The sequence below is a fragment of the Trachinotus anak genome, unplaced genomic scaffold (assembly GCF_046630095.1).
Source record: "Trachinotus anak isolate AG129_WGS33_773 ecotype Australia unplaced genomic scaffold, CSIRO_AGI_Tana_v1 ptg000002l, whole genome shotgun sequence".
In the NCBI taxonomy this organism is placed as follows: Eukaryota; Metazoa; Chordata; class Actinopteri; order Carangiformes; family Carangidae; genus Trachinotus; species Trachinotus anak.
In genome coordinates this window covers 22,809,504-22,827,714 of record NW_027273853.1, presented here as the reverse complement: position 1 = coordinate 22,827,714, position 18,211 = coordinate 22,809,504, and the positions used below count along the sequence as shown (strand labels likewise).

Sequence of the window (18,211 nt, the reverse complement as noted above, 5' to 3'; positions counted from 1 at the left end):
TAAATCAGACACATGGTGGCATTAATCAACATTTTCTGTCTCATGGTACACTACTTATTTTTAGGTCAAACATTAATTAGGCTAACGATGTTAGCAAACAGTTGCCTGTGTACACATGCAGCAAACACGGTGTCGCTGCCACTTGTCGAAGCTTTCGCTCCGTTTTGGTCTCTGCAAACTCCAGAGGACAAACTGTCTGTCTAAATGTTCCACTTTCACCATTGGCTAGTCGCTGACTTTGTCTGTCTGCTGTTTGGTGGAGCTGAGCTGGGTGATAATTCTTCATAGGTTCATCACTATGAAGACGCCCTTCACATTACACGAAGTCATTTGATCCATTTATAATATAGAAATATCAATCAGTGCATCTCTAAAAATATTTTTTTTAAGTTCTAAATAAGTAACTTTTAAGAACTTTTCTGTGACTCTTACAGGCCTTTGTACTGCAAAACCGCCACATCCGGCTCTGTAGGTGCTACATTAGGTCTCTGCATGTTCTACACATGTGCAGTCAATGCACTCGAAGGCAAGTACAGAACATGTGCTCATGCACTTTTGGGGGCAGGAAACCATCTGTGCTGTAAATTTACCTTCATGGACATGAGCCGATGTCAAAATGTGTGTCACAAACAGATATGTAGCTATGCAAATGTGGAAAGGTAGACAACAATAAACACAACACAGTTTTGTTTTGTTTTTTTGTCTAAACTTACACACACATGCAAATGAGCATGAAGTCACACACAGCTTTATGTACAATTTTGACAACTCTTTAAACAGCTTGTGGTGTAATGAACAGTCACAATATTCATAATTTTGTGTGTGTGTGAGAGAGAGAGAGAGAGAGTGTGTGTGTGTGTGTGTGTGTGTGTGTGTGTGTGTGTTTGTGTAAATAAACCTGTCAGTCAGACAAATGGTTGACATTGTGATGGTGACTGGTTTTGTAAAATACACAGAAAATAGAAACCTGAGCAAATGGGTTTAATCATAAATGTGATCAGATACACAGAGACTGACCCATGAACAGAGATGGAGAGAGAGGGAGAGAGAGAGAGAGAGGTAATGACAGATAGAGAGAGAGAGAAAAAGTCTTTTACTCTTGCAGACAGAGTTTTTGAAGTCTCCAGGCTCTGTGAGTGTAACTTAATTAAACAGCACAAGCGAGAGGGAGAGAGATCTGGCATGGTTCGTGTTTGTGCTGACATCACAGCCTGTTGCTGCTTTGTTTGTGTGTCTGACATTAGATGCTGCTGATTTGCAGTGTGTGTGTGTGTGTGTGTGTGTGTGAGAGGGAGAGAGAGAGAGAGACAGAGAGAACATGGGCTAAGACTCAGATGCAAACAGATGACAGGGAAAGAAAAAAAACACCACCCCCCCTCCTTTCTGGGCTCGGCCATTTGGCTGTCAGACGGACCTCAGAAGGGAGGGAGAAGAAAAGAGGGGAAGCGACTCCGAAGTAAAGAAAGGAAGAAAAGAAAGAGAGAGAAGAGGGTAAACAGGAACAAGGTAAAAGAGGAGAGGGGCAACAACTCCAACCAGAACAGGGACAGAGACGAGGGTTAGGAGGAAGCAGCGAGTGCCTGAGAGATAAGTGGGAAAGTGGAGAGAAAGCAGGGAGCGAGAGCGCGAAAGAGAAAAAGAGTGATAGTAAAAGAAAGAAAAGAAGAAAGAAGTAGTGGAGGAGGAGGGGGGACAAAACACAAGGGGAGTTCTCCCACTCAGGAGGCAGAGATCGTAAAACGCCCTCCTCCACAGCTGTGAACATTACCGTCACACACACACACACACACACACACACACACACACACACTCATACACACACACTTGCCTGACAGTACTCACATGCTACAAACTCAAGAACACACTCTTTCTTTGTCCACTCTGTGGGCTGTGCCTACAACTCACAAACACACACACAAACAAACACACACACACACACACAACTTCTGATAAAATCGGACATAAACCCAGAGGAAAAAGGCAGGGCAGCGATGGGCTGGGAGAATGGAGACTCCTATTGACTTCTACAAGCACTTCTCTTGGCTCAAAAAGGTGAGTCTCCAGGGTTTGACTTTACTTTTTTCTCTTTCTTTGATTTTCATCCCTGTTCTTGTTGCACAGTCTTGCCATTAAATTGATGCCTTCAAGGAGTTTACAGCGTGAAGAGCAGCGCTCAAAGGAAAAGGATAAGCTCCTCTGTCCCTTGGATGCACGTTATTGTCCTGTTCTTATTGTCCTATTTCCTAGTGACGGACTGTTTTTTGATGTAATTTCCCTCAGCTCAAGAGCCAAGCAGCTTCTCAACTCGTGCATTTGTTAGGGTGTGCGTTATCAGATTAAAAGCATTATCCATCAGCTGATTGTTGTTGACAAAGCAGCGTCTTGATATAGCAAGATTCAATCAGTGAGAGGCTCTGTTACGCAAAACCTGAGCCGTCGTTGAGACTCTGTGAGGGTTAGGAGTCTTCAGTTCTGTGATGATTGTAGATATAAATCAGTGCCTTGTCGAGTTTGTGTTGCTCTGTGAGATGCCTCCGTGTTGAGCCTGAAATATTTACCCATGTAAAGTGTGAAGATTTCAGTTTCAGTTTCACCAGTAGACAGTGACCTTTAAACTGACCTTCAGAGGTCATTCAAAGGGACACTTCCAACAACTGTTTGGGCCATTATAACAATCCTCACACAGAGCATTGTGTGAAAGAATATCCTAAACTAGGATGCAGATTAGCGCCAAATCAGAAACTGCACCAGTTAGTTTTACTGTGCTCCTATCAGCTCGATACTTCTCTGCAAAATAGTTTTACATGCCTACATACAAACGCCCTCACAGTTTTCTGCAGATGGAGTTTAAATTGCTACAGGTGGCGCTCTTTGTCTCTTCAATTGGTACAAAGCACTGTCTTACATTTTTTTAGCATCAGTGGTTTCATGCTTCACTGTGGGCAGCTGATTTCTGTTTCTCTGATATCTAATCAATCCAGCAGATACAGTGTCCTGCTGTTTCCAGCACATGCTGCTTTATTTCAGATTGAACATACTGACGCAGCAGATTAATGGCTAGATCACAGTTGGTAGAGTTACGTTCGGGTCTGAGGTCTTTTAGGGCTGGGGGCTGTTTTCAGTGCATGGACCTTCTCTGACTTTGGAAAAGGGAACATGTCAGTTAATGGACAATTTCTTCAAACTGCCACAGTTACTTTGAGCGATAACGCTACAAAAAGATGGAGCAGTGCAGTTCAGAGGAACAGTCAGAGAGTGTAGAAAAAAGATCAGTGTACCTCCTAGTTATCCTTCTCTTTGTGTCATATTTTCCTGTCCATCTGTGTGATGTGTTTTGTCGTGGTAGTTGATAGGTTGAATTGTGTTTTTTCATTTTCAATACTTCTATATATAGTTTGGAGTTTTTGCAGAATATCCCTGTGTATTCTTTGAAAACTGTGCTAATATAAATACTACGGTGGCCTAGATGGGTCAACACAATGCAGAAAACACAACACAAATGCAAAAGCCAGAACACAAATACAAAAGCCACAACACGAATGCAAAAAGCCACAACACAAATGCAAAAAGCCACGACACGAATTGCAAAAGCCACAACACAAATACAAATGCAACAACATGAATACAAAGGCCACAACCCGTATGCAAATTTAGCCATGACAGAAAATTCTCTTTTGTCCCAGGTTGCTGGGGGACTATCATTGTTGGTGGCTGTGCAGCCTTTTTTTTTTTTTCAGTTGTTTTTTTGGGGCATTCTTTGCCTTTATTTGAAAGGACAGTGTAGAAAGACAGAAAATGCAGGGACAGAGAGATGGGGGATGACATGAAGCAAGAAGTGCGGCTGGCAGGGAGTCGAAGCAGAGACTCACTCACTGCTCAGAAAATAGCGTGCAGCCTAAGCAGAAAAGCTAGAAAACTGATTGATGTTGCTATGGGATATTTATTGTTACAGTAGTAGAATAGACAAACCACTACTCATGTCCATTGTGGCCTTTGCATTTGTGTCATGGCTTTCTGCATTATGTTGACCTGTCTGGACCACTGCAAAATACCATTTCCAGACAGAAATCCAAATCTAACCTAAGATACATAAACCCACAAATAGTGTGTGTGTGTGTGTGTGTGTGTGTGTGTGTGTGTGTGTGTGTGTGTGTGTGTGTGTGTGTGTGTGTGTGTGTGTGTGTGTGTGTGTAAATCGCTTTTGGCAGTAACTGTGACTACAGCTGCCATCATGTTTATGCTGTGGGTTTCACAGTGTCGTGGTGGCTGATTTTACCGAGTCCCTCACTGTATGTAACCTGATTATCAGCATCCTTAGACCTTATCAGATACAAATACATTATCAGTCAAATACAGATCTGCATCAAGTAAATGACGGTTCATCCCAGCTGCAACTGACTCATCTTAAAATTCACTTTACACACTTGCTGGATTCGTTGATTGCGGAGCTGCGTAGACATGAAATTGAATTGAACCAAATTGGATTTAGAAACACAGTGGTGTGACTAGAGAGACGCTGCCTACGCTAATGTGTTACACGCGCTGCAGGGCCAAATCAAATCACACTCAACACTGAATTTAGGAGCAACAAGGGGAAAAATGTTTCTCTACACACTGATGGCTTGGTTTTGGATGCAGACTGTCAATGCTGCTCAGTCTTCACAACATGATCACACTCTGAGTTTGAATTTGAAAGTTTTAATAAAAGGATAGTAAAAGGTTTTGTGACTGGAATGAACTATGATATATACATCCTGCATATTTCTAGAGCAATGGTTGTTACAGAGAGCTTTTATATGTGAATCCTTAAAAGTAGGTGGTGTCCTGCATGTTGTCATGCATTCTTAGACACTGGGATCATACTGTAAACTACAGTGTATGTCGTGAGCAGTCCCACCCACTCCACTGGCCACAGCTTTTATTAAATGCTCAGAGCCCCGTACAACCTGCAAGAGACGTACAAAAGAGAAGAAAAGAAAAAAAGAAAAGATACAATTCAGTCTTGTCTCTTTATGCAAATATTCTCACTCAGAATAACTGTAGCAGTTCAGCTTCAGCTACTGCATCTCCTCTTACATACAACCTTTAATATTTGCTCTACTGCAGAGAATATTTCCATTACTCTTCACTGACATATCCAGAAAAGTGATAATGTGTAAGCACCAAGCTCTACCCCCAAATTCTGTCGCCTTCGCTCTCACAGTCCAGCAGGCGTTGACAGACAGAGAGAAACAGACTGGCCTGGTTTCCTTTATCAGCCCCTTCAACTGCTGTGTCAACTCCCTGAAATGGGCCTGCTCCTCTGCAGTCTGACGGGAATATCTGTGATTACAGCACATTTAACGCACTTCCTGTCAGCTCCCACTGGAGTGGCAAACCAGTAGTCATACCGTACTGTAACATTATTGCAAACAATGAGGAGGTAAAGGGAGAGTTTGAGATATAAACTGCTCCTTTTTTGGTGCCTTTGGTGACACATAATCCAAATATGGCGTCAGTGAAGCATTCAGAATCTCTCTCCTCCCGCCCTCTCTTTCCTTTTCTGTCTTTTTAGTTTACACTATGTTAATAGTTTTAATGTGTCCATATGGTCAGTGTCAGGAAGCCCAGTTGTATACATCCTGTGAACTCTCTGAGCTCAGCTGCAGACAGATCATCAAGGATTACATGCTGGTTTTAGGGCCTTTTGTCTGTGTTTTCAGACACATGAGGTTAAGTCTCAACATAAAACTGTGGGCTGTAAAACAATTAGCTGAAAGACAGGAACTGCAGTGTGACAACTTTCACAATATATGTAGTCATTTGATCCATTGTTAATATATAAATATAAGTCACTGCAGCTTCAAGTCTCAGCTGTATTCTTTATATTATTCATTAAAGACCCCCTTTGATGAAAAATAAAGTTTAACCTTGTTGACATATCCAAATGGTGTTTTTTATATAATACAAGACAGTCTCATAAAAACCATTCAGACAGCCAGGGATTCATACATCACATACCTAAGTAACCAATCCCATCAACTTGTGGGAACGGGGGGCGGGTCAGTACATAGAGTGAGTTTGCATTAGCACAAGCACTGACACTGTGTCAGCCACTGCCAGTTACAAGCTAATAAAAGACATAAACGAATCAAAGATGCAAACTGTGTTAAGCGTTCTGACACGTCTGCTAATCTCTGATTCTGGTCTCAACAGACTCCTCATCTGAGTCTCGATCTGACTGAGGCTCAAACATGTGGCTGAGTCTCTCTGATGTTTCCTCCCCTATCCATCTTGATACTCCGGCAATTCACCTGTCGATCTGGCACAAGAATTTCTCAGTGAGGAAGTAAGCATGGATATGCTTCCAAACCCACTTTTCCAATTAAAAAAAAAAAAAAAACATGTTAAACAAATGTTAATCATAGTAGCTTATTACATAGTTTAAAACATGTATGGAGAGGAACTTTAAGAGGCTGAGTCACTGCTCAGAAAATACATTTACCATAACAAAAATCAACCTGAGTTTTGTCCAATTATTGATGCAATACATAAAATCCTCAAAATCCATGTTTTCTGTTTTGTACCATTAAGCAATGTAGCAAATTTCCCAGGCAGTCCTCATCAGCTGGCATTGACCGGGTGTAATTAGGGAACTCATGTGGCTTGTAAATATATTGATAAAGATTGTCCTCCTGTAACCCCGTTGGTCATCTGTGCAAGCAGCTCAATACAGGAGTAAAGGAGTAAATCAGGTGACATAGTGTATGGTCACAGTCCGCATTAGGAGGGGGACAGTGTGGATGGATGGATGGCTGGGTTGACAAAATGCAGTCAATGTTGTTTGTTTTGTGTGTGACTATTCCATGTGTTTATTATTGTAATCGTGGTAACCAGTGTCTTCTGATCTAAAGGAAGTACTTATTTTAACCCAAACCACAATCTGTTACGAACCATAACCGAACTGTTCCACAACCTTATCCGTATGTCTGTCATTGTTACCATGACGACAAAGGTCCAGTACACTGGTACACTCCTATATGTATCTTATCTGAGGGTATGGACCAACAGCCTATATGGCCGTATGTGGTCATTTAGATTGGAGCGCTAGTACTGATCTCATGTCTGATACAAAGATTTGGGTGATAATGATTCATTTATTAAAAAAAAAAAAAGTGTCACTTACAGTTCACCATTTAACAGACACACATCAGTTGTTCTTACAAAGACGCTTAAAAAACCCTATGAGACTAATTGTTCTTTTAACATTAACAGATAATTGTGATCAATCTTCTGCCTAAACTGAGGCACCATCATAATTTTAATGGCTAGGGACTCAGAAAACAGCAAAAGACCCTCTGACTAAAAGGAAAGATCTCTTTCACAGTGTCCACATGAATATGAATTACAAGACATTTCTGTTTCTAGACAGAGCCTAGCAGCTTCTAAGCTTGTGACTACTGAGAAAATACTCATATCTGTTTACTTAACACATGCTCATAGCTGTTGGCTCCTTGCAGAGTGGGCCCTTTATACAGCAAGTGCAGCCCTGGATTCTGCTGAGACCGGCTGGGATGGGGGAGCTGGGCACAGCATGATCTCATGCGCACTCAGAGTGACAGGCACATGCAGATTTATGCATTTTATGGCAGTCCACTGGCCCACCAGTGTCCCGGTAGTCCTGACAGCCAGACTAAGACACATACATAGAGAGACACATTGACATCAGTAATGATGATGTCACATGACCTCTTAATTTTAAACTGATTTCATTAATGCTCTAATTTGGATTTTTTTTTGTTGTTTTTGTTTTTTGTTATGAAAAACCACAAATGAAACAGCCGCACTCAGCACAGAGGAGTCAGAGAAGGAAATGTTGTTGTGCTGCGAAAATCACAACACAAGCTTCAGTAACATGTTGATAATTTGCTGCCAGTAATAGGTTATTTCTGGATAAATGGGAGTCAGATGAGTCAGATGATCTTTCATAACTCTGCATCATGTGCCCGCGAAAACTCTGAAACTCTGAATTTGAACAGGAGCCGCTCTGTCGGCGGCTTGTGCAGGAATCAGTCAGCAGTTCAGCTCAGAAACAATCCTGTACCTGAAACAAGCATCTGTGGACTATAGATGCAGCTTTTTGCTTTTTAAAAACTAAATGCACTATTTAAATCTATAATGCTGTCAGGCCAATGCTGTTACACTTGTTTAGTCGCCCATAGTATGTGTGAGTCATGACCTGACAAACTTGTTAGTAGTTTTTGTGATTTTTAGAGAAATCTTTGACACCACAGCCACAGGCCTGGAAAGATAAAAAAACAAGATATCATCCAGTTCTTATCTGAAGACAACAAATACACTAAAATAAAAAGTATATAGCGTTCAGCCTTTGTGTAGCCAAGGGGTTTCATGTGATTGTAGTATAAATATACCTGTACTAATGGCAGAATAATGAAAGGTTTAGGGCCTTGTGCTTCAAACATGGTTTAACTAATCCAGGCTAACATGATGTTATCCGGATTATTATCATTCAGTTGATTTGGGCGTTAACATACAGAGAATTCCTGAAACTGTGTTTATATCACAGTAACACCATGAGGGAATTTCCTCACATTTAGCACAAATATTCACTGGGACTCAAGGATGTGGTCAAAGGTCAAAGGTCAAGGCCATTGTGACCTCAGAAAACACATTTTTGGTCATAATTCAAGAATTAATACACTAATTATGACATAATGTAATACCAATGTCTAATAGGATAAAATGATGAAGTGAAATTACATTTTATATCCAAATGTCCAAGGTCAGCATCACTGTGACATCATAATGTTTGTAAAAAAACACTATTATTTAATGCAGTAACTCAGGAACAAAAGGAGAGATTGTGACCAGATTTTCCGCAACTTAACTGGTTGATGAAGGCATACAACCGTGAGTCTGTAATACTAGTTTTAATTATTCAGTTGTGATTGCTTAAACTCACAAAATGAGTGAATTATTTCAAACTGTAAACAAATAGTATCATTTAATACATTTCAGTGTTTACGTTTTTACCCTTTTTTCGGGTTCCATTGGTCTAATACAAGACAAAAAGTTTTGATATATAACTTTTACTCAAACCAGATCATCATCATCAACAGTCAAATCAAGCTTAGCCAGTCAACTCTGTAAGGAGAAGAAGACCCAGGGGATATTACTGATGTTCACTTGTTTTACCTGTGTGGGGTTCAGTGCTGTTTTCCTGTGTGTGTTTTCCAGGTGAACCTGTGTTCTCCAGCCAACAATGAAAGCTACCAAGAGCGACTGCTCCGCCTAGAGGGAGACAAGGAATCTCTGGTGCTACAGGTTAGAGATATGTGTGTGTATGTGTGTGTATATGAGTGTGTGTGTGTGTGTTTGTCCTGTTTGCAACTGAGTTACATTAGTTTGTTCTGAGACTGTTCATGCTCCTTGCACAGTCAGTGAAAGTTAGTTTCACTTAACTTCAAGTAATCAATCGCTTTTAAGTGACTTTAAATAAATATGGCATCATTATGGGCTTGTTACTTTCCTTGCTTCCTGTCAGTCATCTACCAAAAAATAAGAAAAAAATAATAATTTCTCTGCTTCTGCTTTAGATTCAGTGTATTATTCAAAAAGAAACACAGTTTCAATTTTAGTTCAGTTTGATGTAATTACTTGAATCTGTGCTGTGAGCATGTGAACCAGGGATTTGTCAGGAGGGATTGCCGCTCCGGAAAAACAGCTTGGTTTTTTGTCTATAATCGAGGACTTTTGTGTTATTTCAAAACAAAACATGCCCAGACACCTTCACATCACCTGAGCATGTATTTACTGATGACTATCAGCGTCGGTGCTGCTGTGGTAAAGCAGAAGATGATAAATCTCACTGCGCTACATGATGTCAACAGGCTCTTGCTCTGCTCTTAGATCACTTTAATAACTGGTTCATACAGCTGTGATCTCCACTATCTGTCCTCACATTTCTCCTATTTAAATCACAATTTTCAAACTGCTCCTCAGGCTCTCTTCACTTGCGTGCGTTTGTTTTATCCTCTGGGTTACCCCGTGTGAGTGATCTGTTTGTAATGTGGAGTCAAAGTGCACCACCCGCCAGGACGACTCTGGTTCATAAAGTTGTCACACATACACAAACACACGCACACCTACTAGTTATACATTCCTCATGTGACGTCAGCTGTGATTGGTCGATATCCAAGGTGGCCGGGGCTTATTCCTCCTGACAGACGATTTAATTGGCTGTTGACATTTTGCCCACTTTGAGGTTCTTTGCTTTACTTTCTCCTCACCTGCCTCTTCTTTATGTGAGCTGTTGTCTTGCCTCAGTGTGTGTGTGTGTGAGTGAGGGTGTTAGCGTATACACGCTCTGTCTGGAGTAACTAACTTCAGTGTAGCCTGGTTGGGAACTTTCACCTTCATTTGTGTGTGTGTGTGTGTGTGTGGCTCAGCAGCCGAGCAGAGAGGAGGTAAGAGAGTGCATTTTTACTAACATTGGTCGTCAGCATTAGAAGTCAATGTATTCATATCAAAGTCTAACATTGTCTTATAATTACTTTGTGGCACTACAGCTTTAATTAAAAGGACATAGCATAAGGTTGTGTGTAACATTTGTCAGGTATTAGTTCAGCTCCTGTTTTTAGGTGCTACAGAGACAGGATCTTACATGTAACTCATTCACATACTTCATTCTGTTACTCTCTGGGTCGTGGTTCGCCTTCATTGTCAAGAAACCAGATCATTCACTTGTCCCGTCTCCTGTTTTTTTTTTGTAATCTGGATTTTGAAATACATGTTGAGTGCTGTAAGACAGGACGTAGCTACGAAAAAAAAAAAAAATCATGGAAGCTGAAGTGACAGAATCAGATGCTGTCAGAGGGATTTTGGCATAGTTTAGTAGTGAAGCAGGAGAGTTGTGTTGTGTTGTGTGTGTGTGTGTACTTTGCAGGAGGTGAATGTGTTGTCAGGGAGATTATAGTAAATGTGTGGCACATTCCTGAGTGACAGACTGCTGAGTAAATGTGTGTTGTTTTGGAGCTGAGGTATGCCAGGGTGAATGTGTGTTTGAGTGGATGAAGAGAAGAGACAGAGACGCGGTGATGCTCTATAAGAAAAGTTACATGCATGTGTATGTGGTGCAGATAAGTAATGAAACAGTAAAGATGATCGCTGTGGTATATTTCTGTATTTTGTGTACTATATCTGTAATGATACTGTGTCAATATAAGCATGGATTTTGTCCGCTTTTTACTGCATGTGTCTCTGTGTGGGTGCCCTGATGGAGTATAACTGTGTCACCCATCAGGTGAGCGTGCTGACGGACCAGGTGGAGGCTCAGGGAGAGAAAATCAGAGACCTGGAAAGTTCTCTGGAGGAACACCGGCAGAAACTGGCCTCCACTGAGGAGATGCTGCAACAGGTAAGACACGCAGATGCACGCGTGTTTCAAAAAAAGTGACTGCAAGAAATCTGTGGCACAGAAACTGCTTAAACTTGGACCAAAAATTGCAAAATGTAAAATGTTCTGTTTAGTCAAATGTGTGAAGGATAATTTACAGGCCTCCAGGATGGCTAATTAGTGATCCTGTCGTGACAATATGGTGGATACATTTTCATGTGTCACACCGGCTTCTCGTTCTTTAATTAAATGAACCCTGAGGAGTGTTACTCACCAAAACATTGTGTGTATCCTAGAGGTCTAGCAAACATGATGAATGCATTTTCTTCCTCATATAATATTTGCAACTTGAATATATTTACAATATTTGGGTGATGCACAGTGTTAATCTGGGCAGACCTTGTACGTTTTCATTAATCTTGTACTTATTCTAACTCACACCACACATTTTAATCTGCGTCTATGCACAGCCAGAACCAGATCAGCCAGCCAGCCTCAGCAGGGCTGCTCACACTGAACATAGGCACAGAACCCCAGCTGAGTTTTGTCCTCTGACAGATCCAAGGAAGTTAATTCCAACAAGACGACCATGTCCCCTACAAAGATGACAAAAAGAGAGAAAGGTTGCATTTAGATACAGATACAGACAACGATTAGTATCGGAAATGCCTAAAATACAGTATTGGGTGAGTACATCTATATGCACTGATCCTATACCACGTTTTTTAATAAACTTATATATTAGCATATTATAGTATAGAAATATAATTTCACACCTGGATAAAACAGCAGAATTCAGTTCTTCTTCACTGCTCTAAAACAGCCACTGGAAACTACAGTTTTAGAGCAGCGAAGAAAAATGATTTCCTGTAAATAGTTTAGCATTAGCCGTTAGCAAAAGTAATTTGGCAACACTGGAAGGTCCCACCAGAAAAAAGGCATCATGTGAGTATGAAAGGCTTTAATTTCCAGGGGTGGCACTAGTGTCAGGACAGCTAGTGTAGGAAGTGATTGACATTTGATTGACAGTCAAATTAAATAATAAAAGAGATTCTATGGATATTCATGCGTCTGTTCATGTTTTACAAAGGGTTTAACCTGAGCCACGCTATACAACAGACGCAATCATATCACATCCACACAGAATTAGCAGAATACAGCTGTTAATTTTATTTTTTTAAATTTTTTTAACGCAATGGTATAGAGCAATACTGTGTATCAGCTGATAACAAGTTCAGGTATTGGGAATGAAAAAAGGTATGGTAACATCTCTATCTTTATTACTAAGTCTGTTTACAGTGAAGTTCTGTTTTATATTACAGCAGTCTACCACAGCCTTAACCCCAACATGTAAAATACTACTCCAGTAACATTAACACAAGCTCACCATAGTTTATAATGGATCTTTTGACAGCAGCCAGTCTGGGAAATGGGTCTTTGGAGCTGCTCAAACTGCAGAAATCCAATGAAGCGATAGATAGTTATCGATTAATCAGGCATCATGACTCCCTGCCTCAACCTGCATGTTAAATGACAACCAGTCGGACAGAATTCAGCCCAAATTTAAAATTAGTCGAAGGTGATCAGTAATCTGTTTTAACAATGTCTGCAAGGCTGTAGAAGAGATTAGAGTCTGATGATCGATCGGGCTTCAGTAAAGAGACTCTCTGGTTTAATTCAGCTAGACTAATTGAGTCAATATTTAAAACATTAGTTATACTATAACAGTAAATGAAATTATGACAATTGAACAACAATAATTATTAATTATTGCTTTCAATTGAACTGATCTGGTCTAACCGAACTATCACTTTCACCAGCTGTAAACAGAATGTAGAAGAGTGGCTGAGCAGTGGCAGGAGTGAGGTGGTGCTGTAAAAGAATAAATAAAGGAGTGGCACAGAGCTTCATTCACTCCATCTTGACTTTATAATGTTGACCTCCTCTGAGTCACCTGTTCACCTCTGTGGTGAGTTTAACTCAAGCGACGAGAATGAGTGGATTTTACAAGTCGGAGCTCAGCGTTGCTCAGTGTTTTTCCTGGTGTTATTAGATTAGACAAAGTTTACTCTTGAAACAAACTGAGTTTGAAGGTGACCTTTGTAGATAAAGAAACCACTGTTGTTTCGTACTTCGTCAAACCAAAACACTAACACTGACTTGAGTCATGAACTTTTCTGTTTTTGGTTCAGTAAATGATTATTTTAGTGAACTGAAGTGAACAGGTATACTATATATTGTTTCTTGATATAATATAGCTGTCAGGGTTTGATGATAACAGTACAGGCAGGGAGGGGGAAGAATGGCAGGTGTAGTGAGTAAATGAGATTTGCTGTGAAAATTATGAGATTTTTTTTAACACATCACTGCTGGTCAAGTCAAGTTTATGTATTTCTGTAGCGTTTTACAGAGAATGAGCCGCCTGTGTGACTAATGTGGTGAAACTGTAACAGCTAAGACAGAGATGTATTTGGAAATTCATGAGTAAATGATTGTTTGAAGGTGTGTTGGGTGAAACTGTTTGTCATAGATGGAATAACTGTTGTGTTATGATTGGATACACTGAGCTGCTGTTGGGTAAAAACCTTGTATCTGTAGCCTATGAATGAATTGCAGCCTACAGAGGGCTGTTAAATCATTAAATTCAACTCTTTTCATCCTAGTTGTTTTAGTGACACCTGTAATGAGAGGTTCAGAGTGAAAACAAGTCAAGGCAATTTGTCTGAAAAGGCCAGAAGAAACAGATTTCATCGATCTTTGATGACCTTTTCAGTTGTAACATCGTTTTACCCTGTGACAATTTATTTTACTTCGTCTTCCTTCTCTCACTAAAATTATTCTTTTGACCTATGCTAGCAGCTCCCCTCTATGGACGACAGAGTTGGTCGTTCAGTCAGCTGATCTCACTTTTGTCCAAACTGAACTATCTCAACAACTACTCAATGGCTTGAACCAAACCAGTGAACCCTCAGCCTTACTTTGTGTTTAGTGCAAATTCAAGATCAGCACGTTAACAGACAGTGAGTATATTAGCATGCTAACATTAGCAGTTAGCCTCAAAGAACCACTAGCGTGGCTGCAGACGTTAAGTCTTGTTCCTATACAGTAGGGTCCAAAAGTCTGAGACCACTTTCCCAGAATGGGAAGATAGACATTAAAATTAACATGTATATGTATGTTTTTTTAATAAACTTGCAAATTTAAATGAAATATATATTGTTAACCTATATAGTTGCAACATGCTAGACCATATAAAAAAATATTATATAGATATTCTTTAAATATATGTCCATATACAAATTTTGCTGTGGGTATTTCATATGTTATAAACATCTATCTTCGTATTTCCAGGGGATGTATATATGTGATAATGATATAGGTGACATATATCACTCTTGGTATAGGGACATATATGTCATATATTATATTTCTGTATGGGAGAACTCCAGCCAACCCTACTGGAAGCTGTCGGACACCCATACTGTTGACCACACATCACCCAAACGCCCGTATGAAGCAGTGTGAAACTGAAATCACCAAATCATTCCAGCTGCTTGACATCAGCAGTGAGACAAACCCACGAGCTCTGCCAGGCTGAACACAACAAGAACACAGCTCTGTGTGTTAGGGAGAATCAGCCTTCTGTTTCGACTCCTCAACAGGCTCTTTGTCCTCGTCACTGTCAACACCGAGGATAAAAAAGGCCACAGCCCCCCAAAAAATACCCCACCAGGGCTGTGTCGCTCATCATCTTTATCCAGCCTGCTTTTATAATTGACTGATTTATGCTGTCTGCACTGATTTAGAAAACACATCAGTAATAAACAATGCTCTCCTTTTTCTTCTGCTTTGTTTTTCTCAGTTGTAATTGTTTTTAGTACCATGCTACTGCTACAATAAAACAGAAGCCCTTTGCTTTGTAGCTAACAAAAAGTATGCATTGCAACCACAGTTGTTTTCATGGTATGCAATGTTTCAAACAGACTGAAGATCTCCACCTGCTGCTGCCCCTGATCTTTACAATGCTTCACCACTTGTGGTTGTGGAGGTTTTATTGGCTTATCTTCGCTGATCTGCAGCTGTTGTCCTGGTTTGTGGTTGTGTGTGTGGTTGTGTGTGTGTGTGTGTGTGTGTGTGTAACATGGTCCCATTTCACAATTAATAAGTGCTGGTCAAATAGCTAATGTGATAGGAGATGTTTGCTGAGGGAGATGAAGGTTGAGTGCGGAGGAAGATAACAGGCATCTTGGTTCTGGGTTTGTGTGTCTGTTGTGTTGTATTCTGTTTAATCTTTTGTGTATTTATCATCTCACCAAATCTGTTTCCCTTTTAAATTTCCTCAATATATAATTAGAAAGCAAGTTCGAAGGATTTAAAGGGTGATAACATGTCTGCTCTTGCTGCAGGATCTCCTCTGTCTGTGTCACTGTTACTGTCTTTAGTGTGTGTGTGTGTGTGTGTGTGTGTGTGTGTGTGTGTGTGTGTGTGTGTGTGTGTGTGTGTGTGTGAGACTGAGAGACCAACAGAGAGACACAGAGAGGGTCCATCCAGCCATGTAACGTTATGTGTCAGTGTCACAGGGCTGCTTCTTTCTGTGGGAACCACAACTAATCTAATAAGAAATAGTCCTGAGTCAGCAAACACACACACACACACACACACATATAATACACACACACACACACACACACACACACCACACACACACACACACACACACACACACACACACATACAATACACACACACACACACACACACACACCCTCAGTACAGTGTTCTCATGCTAGAGGGGATCCACCCACACACGTAGTCATACTGTGACTACATGTCCTACTGTGCCTATATTTAGTGTCCTTAATAACACACACACACAAACAGACACACACACACACACACACACACACACACACACACACACAAAGCTTCAGTTGAAGGTCATTATCTTTTTTGATGCATTTAGAGACAAAATCTATCACTTCTGCATCAATCACTGAAATTTATCAGTGTAAATTTCATCAGCATTAAGTATCTACATTTTCAACAGTCCAGTCAGTTCTGGACTGTGTGTAAATCACATGTACCTGACATCACCAGTGACCATTCGATGACCATTCACTTCACTGTGGTATAAGCTGCAGACATGCAGCCTTCAAAATGCCTCAAACCGCAACTGCTTTCATTTAAGAGAAGACTAAATGTACAATATGTATGTTTATCTCCTGGATTTCTGACCCTTAGATTCATTTAGATTCACTGATGCTTAGTTGTAACGGCAGCAGCGTACAGCAATGACATGTCTACAAAAAATGTTACAAATTGTTTTAAAGCGCATTATTTTATTTTATTTTTTATAAACCGTGTGTCGAATAACTACATGTACATGTACTGTTTCAGTTCAGTCTCACCGGCCTCATAAAGTGACTGTACACTATCTCCCCAACACCAAACAGCAGACAGACACAGTCAGTGACTAACTGGTGAACATAGTGGAGCATAAAGAACCAGACATTTCATTTACGTAGGTAGTGAAGCCAAAAAAAAAAAATATTTGACTGCAGGATGCGTAGATACTGTTCCCTAACATGCCTCCTATGAAAACTTCATAAGGTAAAAAAAAATCCATATTGTGCTCCCAAGTGGTCATAAACTCAAATAATACTGCTTTAATTTGATGGATTGGAATAATTAGAAACTTGACGCAGTCTGAAATGACCTAATATTGTAAAATGTGGCCAGAAATAATGTAAAATGTATATGATAATATGATAAAGTTATTATTTTGGTAAAATGAGCCAAGCTGCAGGTATGGCCCCCTTGAATATTCTTCTGGAAAAAAATTATTTACTTTTCTAAAAGAGACAAATTGTGAATATAACATTTTTAAATCACATTCTTTGGATGCTAAAGTCCAGATCTGAGTTCTGTTTTCTAATTCCATCATATTTAACACAGTTCATTTTTGGAGATGAGTGCCAGCTCTTTAAAGGGATCCATAAATGCTGTAGATAATTAGTCATGTGCTGCTCCTCATAATTAAAGGAGAGCAAATGTTAGGCAGCTGAGCTGTGACCACAGAGTCCTGATAAATTACATCTAAAGACTGCAGCTTATCCCGCTGTAAGTGACACTGCTGTTGCAAACTGACAGTCAGCTGCCATAACTAAGCAGATATTCTGTGTCTGTGTGTGTGTGTGTGTGTGTGTGTGTGTGTGTGTGTGTGTGTGTGTGTGTGTGCATGCATGTGTGGCTCTTGAGCTAGAATGATTATGGGGTATTAGCTGTCTGTCTGTGGCTTTGGTGTTGACACAATGTGTTTACCATGTGATCTTTCCATTTGGAGGGTATGGCATCCCTCTGTGCTCAAGGAGAGGTGTCCCTAATGTGTTTAATATGGCATCACCACCCCGCTCTGGGAGATGATAATTCTTTATAGATAGATCTTTATATGATAATTCTTTATCAAGCTCATATGGCTGCTGTCTGAGGACGTCCAGAGTCGCAACTGTGCATATAATAACAGCAGGAGAGATGAGTACCGTTTGGCTGTCAGACTGAGGTGGGCTTTGCTCAAGGTTTTGGGCAAAATGGCCCATGCTTTGACTTAAAACAAAAATAAAAATGAGCCCATAGGTCGTCTGTGCAAGATGCTCGTTATGACCCATAGTGACTTCTTATTGTTAGGAGCCCTCTAGTGGCCATAGTAATTATGATACCAGGTGATCTAGTATAAACAGCGACAGTGTCCGCAGTAGGCGGAGGTGATTTGGATGGCTCCACAAAACAGAGGATGCAGGAGACAGCTGTTTGTTTCCT

The 18,211-nt window shown here is 40.4% G+C and overlaps 1 protein-coding gene across 9 annotated transcripts in view; it reads left to right on the top strand.

Moving 5' to 3' along the window:
• The window catches only part of ppfibp2b (PPFIA binding protein 2b), a 78,299-nt gene that overhangs the window by 27,786 nt on the left and 32,302 nt on the right, over positions 1-18,211 (top strand). For 8 of the 9 annotated variants that reach the window (XR_011694644.1, XM_071506456.1, XM_071506463.1 and 5 more), the window contains exons 4-5: positions 9,238-9,324; positions 11,303-11,416. Coding sequence is in view for 8 of the 9 variants with exons in the window: in XM_071506456.1 (XP_071362557.1) it covers positions 9,238-9,324; positions 11,303-11,416 (201 nt within the window). In the remaining variant the exon portion in view is untranslated. Of the gene's footprint in view, positions 1-1,357; positions 2,053-9,237; positions 9,325-11,302; positions 11,417-18,211 lie in introns of those variants that run through there. The other variant, XM_071506504.1, reaches the window with a different exon arrangement.